The sequence below is a fragment of the Sander vitreus genome, chromosome 6 (genome assembly GCF_031162955.1).
Source record: "Sander vitreus isolate 19-12246 chromosome 6, sanVit1, whole genome shotgun sequence".
NCBI lineage: Eukaryota > Metazoa > Chordata > Actinopteri > Perciformes > Percidae > Sander > Sander vitreus.
In genome coordinates, this window is record NC_135860.1 from 4334680 (window position 1) to 4347737 (window position 13058).

The 13058-nt window shown below is 42.6% G+C and overlaps 1 protein-coding gene across 9 annotated transcripts in view; it reads right to left on the bottom strand.

Moving 5' to 3' along the window:
• Positions 1-13058, bottom strand: part of cspg5a (chondroitin sulfate proteoglycan 5a) — a 59971-nt gene that overhangs the window by 18909 nt on the left and 28004 nt on the right. For all 9 annotated transcript variants that reach the window (XM_078252145.1, XM_078252143.1, XM_078252142.1 and 6 more), the window contains exon 3: positions 920-1108. In XM_078252145.1, coding sequence (XP_078108271.1) covers positions 920-1108 — 189 coding nt within the window. The remainder of the gene's footprint in view (positions 1-919; positions 1109-13058) is intronic.

The following is a 13058-nucleotide window of genomic DNA, read 5'->3' on the forward strand; positions in this document are numbered from 1 at the left end:
TCTAAGAAATGTTGTATTTTTGTATTTTTCTAAATAAATTATTGCTTGCGTAATGGTCAGTGTGCGGGACCTTCTCTAAGCTTCTGATCTGCTACTTTTGATCATATCCTACGCACCTGCCCGACAAAAGAGGTGTGCAAAAAAGCTTTCCTACGTTGCACTCCTGAAATTGGGTATTGAATGACAAGGCATTTTTTCGAAACTCGATACTTTAGTACTTTGGAGGCAATTCGGTCTGTGCCTAAAAAGTATTGAACCCATATATTTTCATGCCTTTTCTTTGTGAACTGGACGCTTCCATTGATGCACGCCATAAATAAATAAAAAAGGAAGATGAAGTACTTCGAGTGCCCTATCTTGCACCCGGCGCAGCGCAAAGCCCGACACAAGTGTCTTTGCTAGTTTAAGACCGACGCAGTTGTCAATTTCCTGTCCAGCACCCACGCCGTTTAAATAGCAAATGCACCTGCGCCCATCTTTGTGCCCATCTTTGCGCCCATGGGCGTGCTGGTCGTTACAGGGAGGTGTGTTCAGGTGCATTCTTGGCGTATTGCTATCTTGAGGCAGCGGGAAGTAATTGCGCCATTGACCAACAAAAACCTGATCTAAAGTCAATAACGCAGCATTTCATTGTTATTTTAACAGCAAATTAGTAAAATGTGCCTAGGCTCGTGCACAGCGCGCGCACACTATGCTTGTTACACACACAGGGAAGCGTAGCAGCACACAAACATGCAAAAGATTACTGGCGCACGGACCCTTTTTTCCACCGTCAAACTAGCAAAAGTGGATTTGGACACGCCCTAAACGTACCTGCGCCAGGCGCTTCACGCTGTGCGATTAGATCGTTAAAATAGGGCCCCCGGTGTTTTTTAACGATATCAGTGCTTATATCTCTTAGCTCTCGATGGAGCCTCACCTGCGCTTGCGCAGCTTCTTGTTCTCCGTCTTGAGCACGTGGAGCTTCTTGGCGAAGCAGACGATGATCATGAAGAGCAGCAGGACCACCAGAGCCGAGGCGCCCACGGCCAGACACATCACCTGGAACTCGGTCACCACTGAGTCGCAGCGAGCACCCTTGTGCCAGATGTAATCCTGGACGTTACATCTAAAAGAGACAGAGAGAAGAGAGGGAATAAAAGGGACAGAGGATGAAGGGGATAAAGGTGAGAAAGGAAAGATGATGAGAAAAATTGTACATGGCAGAGGAAAAGTTTTGAAATATAAAGACGTGGCAGAGAGGAGTCAGAGAGAGGATGAAAAGATGAGAAGTGTGAAATAAAATGAGCAGTGAGCAGAAAGAGAGAACGGAAAGAAAATGGGGAAAGAGAAACAAAAAGAGAAATGCTTAGTTGGGTGAAAACCACACATCTCCATGAGATGCTCGGATTCAGTGAATTGTGTGTTAGCATGTCAGTTTAGCCAGGCAACATCTATTTATATTTGGCTTTCATGTATTATTTAAGTCATGTTGGCTTTAATCAGTCCCTTTTTCCATTTAAGTGTTTTTGTAAACATTCAAGATTTCCTTTCTGTTCCTGAATATATTTAACTGCTTTGGTGTGGAGTATGAAAAAAAGCTCCAAAAACTTCCAATGTTTCACAACATGTTACATAAGTCTTTAGTGTTATTGTGAAGTAATCGACCGCAGGCGTGTTAGCAGGATGGAAGAGTCGCTGGCAGGGTTTTGAACGAGGCTTTATTCCAAAAGGATAATATCAACACATTTTCAGTCAGAAAATAGAAAGTAATGAAAAAAAGAGCCCGGGACATTTTCCGACTATAAACACACTCACTGTCACTCACTCACACACACACACACACACAGAGACTCTGTCAAACATCATCATAAAAGACATTTGCGTTTATAAGATCTTACACAATGCATATGGGCGTCCATGTGTGGCTGTACATTACGGGCACATATGTAGATGCACGCACAAAAAAAACACACAGCCGCCATCTGAGTCCCAGACTCCCTCCGTAGCCATTTGGCAGAGTAGCGTTTCCGCCCGGGGACATAAAAGCAGATGGCTTTGTCTACAGACTGTTTGACGTGCAAAATGGCAAATCTATTTCACCGCTTAACGAGACTTTAACGCTGCTGAGCAACGCTGTCTCACTGTCATATGAGTGGAAGAATGTGTGGCTGTGCGTTATTCTGTCTGCCTGTGTGACCATTGGAACAGTTTCCATTAAAACATACTAGATTTATGTCTGAGTAGAGTCATTTAACACCCCTAGAAAAGCTTGTTTTTGCTTTACCCTTGTATTGTCTTCCCATCGACCAAAATTGACTGTTTGGTTTGCCTGTTTATAAAGTAGCCCGTAAAGTCTCCCCCAGATCTGTCTTACATCTTCTTAGCCAACTTGATTCTGACTTATTACCACTCGTTTTAATTCTGTTTGGAATTTTTGGTCACTGCACCTCATTTACATGAAATTATGCCTTTGTTTTATTATTTTGACTAATAGTTAAGATCAAAGAAACATATGTTTATGTATTATCACAGTCATTTTGACCCGGGTAGACCATGAAAGTAGTGATCAATTTTTATTTTAGTGTTGCATGTTATTTTTGAAGAAATTTGGTTGAAATAAATCCATATTTCTGATATAAAAACTTTGAAAAAGGGGCCAAATTTGACCCGAGGACAACATGAGCGTTAACTCCAGTGCGTTAACTTTTATTACTTTGCTGTGGTGAAGTACAGGTGGACTCCGGGACCCTGCCACATCACTGTTGGGTGCGGTTAAAAGAATCCCTGAAGGGAGAAAAAAATGCAGGATGTTCGCAAACTGAATGAGTTCCCAAAACGTTATTGGCAACCTACCAGAATGCATATAGTTTTGTAACTTTTAATCCAACATGCATATACTTTCCATGTTTTCTAACATGCTTACATTTACCTGCTAGTCTAATATGCAAATGTTAGCATGCGTATCATCATGCTACCACGCTATTCAGCTCAGAATGCAGCTGAGGCGGTCAGCTCTTCAGCCATTAGTTTAAAGGCAGCTACACACCGGGCCGAAAATCGGCCGTTGGACAGTCTGGCGAGGTCAGTGACTCGAGTCTGTTCGGTGTGTCCCGTGCCGTCTCTCGTTGGAGGAGCTGTCGGCCTTCATTTTCGCCGACCTGACATGCTCAGTCGGAGACAGGGCAGTCGGGACAAATGGCAAGCGGGATGACCGTGACTAGAGCTTCTCATCTGACGAAAATCTTTTAAACTGACCTTTGTCGATCTGAAATGAAGACAGATTCAGCAACTGCACGGCCTATTTCTCGCTTCAAATGTTTTCAGAAACACGTTTCGGTGAACTATTTTAGTACAATATGAGATCGTATTCTGAATGAGTCGCCATTAATGGCCGGTTGAAAAAATCCAAAATCCGAAAGCAGCAGCCAAACCCACGTGACGCGTTCGTCCAATCAGCTGCCGGTTTTCATTTTTTGGGCGACAAAAAGATTACAGATTAGCGCCGCCTGCTGTTATGGAGACGTATTACGTCTCGTCGCTTTGGTGTGTTCCGAGGCATTTTTTTTGACCAACTCGGGGAGACTGATCAGTCCAACTGACTTTTCTGCCAACGGTCTGGTTGGTCTGTAACGGCCTTAACAGATATCCTGAAGTGATGGGTGGTGTGGAAATTTTGTTGGTGGTGCTTGATGAAAACAGGAATAATTGTCTGGGCACCATGAAACAAATTTAATCAGAATTATTTTTATCTCCTTCTGGTCTGAATCTATACAATTTCTACCTTTGCAATGTTTTAAAAGATTATTCTTCTACATGGATACTTTCTAGTTTTCAGCCAGTATCTCTATCACGTGTCAGTATTACTTTCATGCTAGCAGTCATTTTGTCAAAGAGGACTTCCAGTTTGAGGTAACCCTTAATGGGTGAGGTGATCCGTAAAGAAAGTCTTGATTGTTTTTCTTTTGGTTATTTTGACTGCAGGGCTGTCAAAGTGCCTGACGTAAAAACACAAAGTCGAAATACAAAACTGCCAAAGGGAGCTTTTCAGGCGTGAAGGAGACGGTGATCATTTTCATACTCATGTATTTTTCATATACATCAGCGATGTTGTTGAAGAAGGTTTTGAGCATCCTGGGGTCATGAAACCAAAATGACCGCAGAAGGCTCCAAAGAGAACAGCTTTAATTAACGGATGACAAAGCAATTAACTGTTCTCCTTTCCTCTCTTTGTCACGCGGACATCAGAGAGACACACACACACACACACACACACACACACACACACACACACACACACACACACACACACAGTAGTATAAAGTGAATGGAGGTGTCGGGGCGTATGGCCACTCCAGCTACGTTCTCTACATGCTAAACATGCTCTTTTCACCGACCCACTTCCTGTATCCTTGCTTAATCCTTGACGCTTTTATTTTGCCAGCTGAAGGGAAACGCTGGCAACGAGCCGGGAGACATTTTGAGTGTGGGCATAAGTGGTGAGAAAGAGTGAGAGAGAGAGAGAGAGAGAGAGGGATGATGCTCGATATCACATTTTCAGAGAGACTTCAATGCACTCAACCTCCGAGCAACTCTGCCTTCATACAAAGAAGAGGTTTATGTAAGTCGGGTTATGGAGGGAGGGATGCAAATAGAGAGTGAGAGACGGAGAGAGGCAAGGAACAAGAATGCGAGCGAGGATGTGCTGGTCGTCATGACAACCCAGCTGAGCGGCAAAGCGGATCTGATGCAGCGCTGACATGTCATTCCATCACACGCACGCATCCCCACTCAGCCGTCCATCAGGGACACAGCCGTGCTTTAGCGGCTAGTTCCCATTTCTTTTCTTTCTTCCTCTCAAATTCCACCCCCCTCCCCCTCCTCCTCTTCTCCCCTGCTGCTTATCTTCTTGAAAATCTCTTTTCTTATTTACTGGCTCTTTACCTTCCCCATCTTTCCTCCCTCCCTCCCTCCTTCCCATCTCTCTCGACTCTCCTTCCACCTCCTTCCTCCTGCACTTTGCCTAGCGCCTCAAGCTGAATCGTGTCTCTGCTTTCAGTTTGTGCAGCTGATTTCTGTTTTCTCTTTCTTTGACATTAGGAGAAAAAAAAAAACAGCAGTACAAGGTGAATGTTCTGGTTGGGTTATAGTTGTAAAGAGATGAAAAAACGATTTGGAAAACAAAAAACAACTGAATTGTACTAACAAGAATTGCTTGTGTATCCAAAGCATGATGTGTGAGGTTGTACTGAGCTAAATGCTAGCATCAGCATGCTAACATGCTGTTGTGAAGCAGGTGTAATGTTTACCATATTGTGTTAGCATGCTATCATAAGGTTATTAAAGAAGGTTTAGCAGGTATTTGGTAATACATCAAAGTTTTGGACAAATTGAAATGTTAAACTGTTATTGGTGCTAGAGGAAAAGTCATCGGATCACTAAAGTCAAAAGGGTTTATTCTCTGTGTACCATGAATATCTGTACAATCTTTCATCACGATCCATCTAATAGTTGTTGAGATATTTCAGTCTGGTCCCACCAACATCACTATAGCAGAGCTAAAAGCACATCACTGTGCCACACTGTTAAACTGGGTGTCGTGTTCCTTCATTACCACAAACACACACACACACACACACACACACAGTAGTTTATATTGAGTAAATGTCACATAGATTGTCCTGCTGCTGTAAATACTCATTAGAGCACCCCTAGTCTACATCAACGAAGTTTCACTTCCGGGATTGTTCAGGTGCCGCTAGAAATTTCGGTGGATGTCCCTCATTTTTGGCCCGATGCCGTTACCTTCCGCTTTCTTTGTGTTGGCATTCTAAACTCCGGCGGATTTATGAGGACTATGGTTAACTGCTCCTCAGATTTCTGCAGGGTAAATCCAGACAGCTAGCTAGACTATCTGTCCAATCTGAGTTTAAAACAACTTTTGAACGTACACATGTTCCACCAAAACAAGTTCCTTCCAGAGGCTATTTTGCAGAGGCACACCGTTATTGATTCCGGCGTTTAGCACCGCCCTAAAACCATTGTGATTGGTTTAAAGAAATGGCAATAAACCAGAGCATGTTTCTCTCCCATCCCGGAATGCTGTGTGGACTAGCCAGACCCTCCTTCGCAGCGCTGTGGAGGAAGGTCTGGCAATGCGAGACTAGAGCACGCCTGATCCAGGACTTTACTGGATCAAAGATAGCGCATTGGACTCCTTTCTCCCCCCCCCCTGCTCAGCAGCCACTTGACAATTTTGTTTCCCAGATTATAGGTCACAAAGTTGAAAAACATTCTACCAGTAATGATTTCTGTGAGGAGATATGTGACTAAAATGCCAAAGTTCCCTCAATTAGCCAGGTTATAGGGCACCTAATATGTATTATTTTGCAGCTAAAAATAGTCCCCAACAAATCCACAATTTACTCCTGCTTGGGTTACCTTTGCCAACACATTTTTGGTTCTGGTCTTTATGTTGGCTCTGGTGAAAATAATAAACACAGAATTACACCGGCCTTATCCATTAAGATATGGAACATAGTTTAAGAAGCTGACACGAGAGGAAACAGCTCTCGGATGAATTTCGAAAACAATCTTTAGGATTGGATTTCATTTTCTGGAAAAAGCTCACATCAAGGGCAGCTGCACAGAGCAGGAATCAAATTGGAAATGACTCCTTATCAGGGACAAAACTATTTCTATTGTCAAACTTATTTTCAACGTTAAAAGCACTGATCTGTCTGAGATGAGATGTGTCGACCAGCCTCCCTTGCTCCCACTCCTTCCCTCTATAAAACCTCCCACGTGTCCCCCAGGCCTTCTCATTGTGTCCCACAGCACAGTTTTTATTTTCTCCCCAACCACAGCCCGGCAGGAATACGGCAGAATTAGCATCAGGGCGGCCTGAGTCACATTACAAAGAGCTAACAAATCCTCTCAATATTTACCTGATTAGGCTGGCCCACTAGGGCAGAAAAGGGAGAGGCAGACAGACAGAGAGAGTATTTAATTGAACTAACAGAGGGTGACAATGGTGCAGGTGGGGTTGTGGCCCTCTAATAAGTTCCCCAGCTGGTTTTGATGAGGAGTAATGAAGGGTGTGAGACGAGGGGGCTGGAAGGAGAGTGTGCAAGGCCGTCAGTTTAGGGCTAAAGGCCACCAGAGAACAGGCACTGGTGTGTATATTGGGAAACTGAAAATCCAAGGAGTCAATTACAGCTGCTTAAAACGAGACATAGCATTTCTTAAAGGTCCCATGGCATGAAAATTTCCCCCCCAGTGGCTAGAAATGGTGATAGGTGTAAACCGAGCTCTGGGTATCCTGCTCTGCCTTTGAGAAAAAGTAAGCTCAGATGGGCCAATCTGGAATCTTCCCTATATGTCGTCATAAGGCGAAAGATTACTTCCCTTTCTCTGCTTTGCCCATGGTAAGACGGTCAAGGCAACACCCCCACACTCCACCTTGCCCCGCCTCTCTTCTCCTCATTAGCATTTAAAGCTACAGACACAGAAATGGCACGTCCTAAGGAAAGCTCATTGTGGGACTGGCTTGTAGTGGCTGAAATTCTGCACCAAGACTGAATTTCGGGAAAGAGACTTCAGATGGTACTAGGGGACCACTAAGGCCTATATAAAAGAGACTTCAGATACAGTATTAGGGGACCACTAAGGCCTATATAAAAGAGACTTCAGATACAGTATTAGGGGACCACTAAGGTCTATATAAAAGAGACTTCAGATACAGTATTAGGGGACCACTAAGGCCTATATAAAAGAGACTTCAGATACAGTATTAGGGGACCACTAAGGCTTATATAAAAGAGACTTCAGATACAGTATTAGGGGACCACTAAGGTCTATATAAAAAAGACTTCAGATACAGTATTAGGGGACCACTAAGGCTTATATAAAAGAGACTTCAGATACAGTATTAGGAGACCACTAAGGCCTATATAAAAGCATCCAAAAAGCAGAATGTCATAGGACCTTTAATCAAATACACTCAGAGGTTTTGTCGTTACAACCTTAGTTATTCTGGTACGCAGCAGACAGCAGTTTTTCAGCAATAAAAGCTCTAAAACCCACCGTACACTTCCTGCTGAGCACCAAACCGCAGACAGACACAGTTAGAGACTATGGTGAACACAGTGGAGCATTTAGCAACTAAAGAGACATATATTTCACCCAGGAGTTGGTAGAGACCAAAAACATAGCTGGAGGAAGATTGACTGTAACTGCTTGCCAACAAGTTAAAATCAATTTAAAAGGTGATAATACATCATGTTCACCGGTAAATTACCAAAGGGCTTGCCAAGACAAGACTGCCAGCTGCAGAAAATGTCCAGGAAGGCATTATTCTGGTAAATCGACCACATTTTCAAAATCTTATCTTTCTCAACTACAGATTAGAGATGGTCTGATACCATTTTTTGCTTTGTGATACCAATTCCGATACCTGAACTTGCGTATCGGCCAATACCGAGTACTGATCCGATACCAGTGTGTTATATATTTTATTATGTTTTAACAGCTGTATACTACTATCCCTGTATGGATGTGATATGATTTCTATCTTTGTTGTCGGCCTGGCTCAGGTTAAACTTTTTGTGAAACATGAACAAACACAAACAATGAACGCCCCAGAAGTTTCTTTTATTATGAAGTTTGACAGTCAGTTATAACGGAAAAAGAACATAAATAAACTACCTTAAAGTAGATTTTCTTTAGGGCTAAATTACGTGGTATCAGATTGGTGCATAAACTCCACTGCCGATACCGATACCAGCATTTTAGGCAGTATCGGAGGCTTTTCCGATACTGGTATCGGCACATCTCTACTTAAGATATATCAAAACTTGCCGTAAAACGTGCCGTAATAACAGCTGTAGGATGAAAAAAGTATGAAACAAACATGTAAAGGGTCAGCAAATGTTCTTTTGCAATATGTAAAAACAAGCAGAGGGAAGGTTATAGGGGAACGAGCAAACAGAAGGCCGGACCTAAAATAGCTGGATATGGACTGACAGGAGAGGGCACGGTGTTAACTGAATATTTTTGCATTAATCCTAAATTTGCATTAAAACACTATTTTTAAACTTTCTTTCTTGAAGCAGTGCATATTTTCTCATGCAATAACTGCAGGGAGTGGAGGAAGGAAGGAAAAAGTGAGTCAAATGTGCAACACCCAGAAAGAGGAGGATCTGATGATAAAAAGCCAGCAGAGGACAGGAGAAGGTACAGCTTGGTGCCTCTGGAAACTTGTTCTATTACAAGTTTGGATGACAAAACATCTGCTGCTGATACTGGATCTGAAACAAACCCTCATTGAGTTTTTCAATAATAAAAGCAAACATTCTCATTAGGCTGAAGGCTTTGGGAGGGGAAGGACAACCACTGGTCAGACCGAGCGCAGGATTAAAAACTGGATTTGATTTTAAGGAGGAGGGGAGACTTTGGAACAGAGATGACTTTATGGGAAAGATGGAGGATAAACGTTTATAGTTGTTTTGTTTCAACAAAAAAAAAGATGCCTGACTTAGCTAGTTAATAAAAAAAAGATTGCTGCGTGACTTCAGCAGCACCCAACACAGAGACATCACTGGATGGTTCTTGTGTTGCTTTTACGGTATGACTGGGTGAGCTTAAGACATTTCTTTAAGATTATTATTTGGGGCTCATTTTAGGCCTTTATTATGCAGGATAGCTGAAGATGTGAAGGGGGAAAAAGAGCGAGAGAGGGAATGACATGTAGCAAAGGGCCGCAGGTCGAAGTTGAACCTGCGGCCGCTGCGACAAGGACTGAGTCTTTGTATATGGGGCGCACGCTCTACCAGGCGAGCAATACAGGCGACCCAGCTCAAGACATTTCTCCACTGTACTAGAAAACTAGAGGGCGCCGCCACTACAAATGTAAAGATGAGTTGTAATTGCTGCTTGAACAAACAACCTATGGGAGCTTTTTTTTCGGGGAAGGACAGTCTCTGTGAACTTTTATTCTTTCAGAGATGCTCCTTGACTTCATTCTTAAGTTTTGATCACTGCATGTATGGGGATTTCCTTTCAGCATCTATCCAAACAATGGTTTGTTATGATTGAACTAGTTTGACTCACCGGATGTAGACTCTGGGTATAAACCTGCCATTGGCCATATTCTCCTCCCCTTCTGCTATCTCCGCTATCTATTTTGCAATAGCACTGTCGCTGCATTTGGGGCTTAGCGCCGCCAAAGACGATTGTGATAAAAGATACAAATAGGCCAAAGCATTTTCCCCCCCTAATAATGGTTGCTTCTTGACCTTTCTCTAGTGCTGACACAGCGCTGTGGAGATTTGTTTGGCTATGCGAGCCTATAATTGAACTGACTTAATTACTTGGGCAGTTTTTAATTTTTTTTTAATTATTTTAAGATATAAATGCTAGTTTTCATTGTTTCTATGAATTGTTATGTATTTGCTCACTGAGCAGAATACTGACATCCTGCTGCTACCATCTGTCTTTCACTGTCACTGTTAATATGTTAATGTACTGCTGTCCCATGTTTATCAGATGGGAGAGAGACAATGAAAAGATAACACAAATTATGAAGACTGGAGGTCTGCTGCGACGTGTTCATGATGTCTGAAAGGTCTGGCAACTCAGCGCTTAGACCAACTGATAAAATGGATAACTGAACGAAAAGTGTAAAAAACGCACCCATTATTGTATTATTTTAGGTCAGATGCTTTTTGTCTTTCATCAGCCATTCTACTAGATTTCCCAGAGGCATTCAGTCCTCTGCACCATATTTAAAACAAACCAGCTTAAATAAAATAAAACTGCATTGGCTTCCATTATGCAGATGGAACCATTACAACCTTATTAGTAACCACAGTGGGGAGAAACTGCTCCATTCAATCAGCCAGTAATGCTAAATCCCTCAATTTGAAAACTGAAAAGGGATTTGAAAACATGACGACATAATCAGTGTTCTCCGTTTGGCATTAGAAGTATTTGACCGATTCAAACCATGGTAATAATCAGTAGTGTTTTTTGGCATGAGCGAAGCGGGCAGCCGCCCAGGGCGGCATTTTTTCATGACACATGGGGGGTGTGGCAAGAGCACTTAGAAAATCCTCGAAGCGGTTTTCTACTGTATTATCTATCATTTCACCATGTGGGGAATTGGCAAATTGGCGCCCCTGCTTGCTGAGAAGGTACCGTGCACAGAGAAGCTGTGTGAGAAGGGGAAAGGGGAGGGGGGAGCAGGGGACAGTTCACCTCTGGGTGAACAATAAGTTGCTGGGCATAGGCGCCGATACCGTTGGTGCTCCGCTAATACTGAGCACCCACGAAGCTGATCGCAAACATTTGGTTTGCGATCAGCCCGTGAGCACCCACGGAGGAAAACATAAATCGGCGCCTATGTTGCTTGGTCTCCCAAATGGAACTGTCCGGACAAGGGGGGGAATGGGGGACCATGAGCCTCCTTGAGCTTATCACTTTTGTGTATGATGACGATCTATCGGAGATCTACCCCAACTTTTGGACTGCTCTCAGGATTGCACTTACTCTGCCAGTCACTGTGGCTCAAGCAGAGAGGAGCTTTTCAAAACTAAAGTTGATCAAGTCATACCTGAGGTCAACCACGTCCCAGGAACGGCTCACTGGCCTTTCTGTCAGTATCAATCATTCAATAGGGGAGCAGATTTCATACGATAACATCATTGATGATGTTGCATCAAGGAAGGCCAGAAAGGTCAGGTTTTAGTTTTAGTTTGTGTTTTCTGTTCTTAATGCAATAGTGTAATAATTAGATTCTCTTTAGTGCGTTTTCACATTTGTGTGATGAAGGATTTGTGCTATTTAGAATTTATATTCTATATTGTATTTGCATATTATTCTTAATATTTTATATTATTGTTGCTCTCTGCTCTTGTTACATTTTTTTTATATCTGATTGTATATATTTTTGGCACATTCATATAAGTGGGGGGTCTCGCCCTGTGTGTAATTCAATGTAGAACCGCCATTGGTAATAATGTTTACATACTTTCATTTTCCAGGGTTTAGGCCAAGTGGGAGGACAAGAAGAGAACTATACCAAGTATTTTTAACACATGGTCCTGAGTCTGATTATGTAGTTTCTACAGTCCAATAAAAGCCTCCATTGCACCATCCAAAACAACTCTTTTTAAATCTCTGGTGTGCAAATGATTAACACCTTGTTCAGTACATTTCTGTTTGCTTGTCACATTTACATTAGACTTTCTGCAGAGCAGTCTGTCTCTGCTGTCAACAGACTGTGCTAAGTGCTAACTTATTAGAATAAAGCCCCTGCATCCCTGGAGAGCTCTCCCAATACCATAAACTGCAAACCAATTACCGGTATGCAGATGTGGCCCTTTCCCATCAGCCATAAGGTGAAAAGATGCGCATGTTGCCCTCAGGAAGACAATGGCTGTATATTGATGCACTAAATTCTGAAAAATCAATTGGATATTAGCGATTTTGTAATTCAACCAAAGAGGCTGTATCTGTATCAGTTAGTTTTTCTGTACATCCAAAAAGATTTCTGCGAAGTTTGGTGAGTAGATTGATGCTTGATGGACAAATCAGTCTCAGGTTTATGATGTGTTTCATTGGTACTCGGAAGTCGGACCTTCCAAGTTCTAAGTCAGAAACACGCCCCCTGAAGTCGGAGAACCTCACAGTATCCCAAACGCAATTTTTTTTTTTGTAGAGTGGTAGGGGAAGACTCATCCCTGATTGGCTTGCCCTGACATTCTTACCCTAACCATAACCAATCCCACTCCTCTTGCCTAAACCTAACCCTCCTCTTGTCTAAACCTAACCAACCCAACCAGAGCAGGCAACGAGTACTAGCCATTCAGGGATGAGTTCCCTAATAAATATAAAATATTCATGAGTCTTCCCCTACCATCCTGCAAAAAAATGTTTCGCATCCCGAACAAGCCGACCTCAAAATTCAACATGGCCGCTCTGTGCATCACAGTTGTATACATTCTATGGCATCAATCAACAGTAGTGAAAACTGTGCTAATATACAGTTTATTGGGCTGTTTTTTGTGCTTACAAACAGC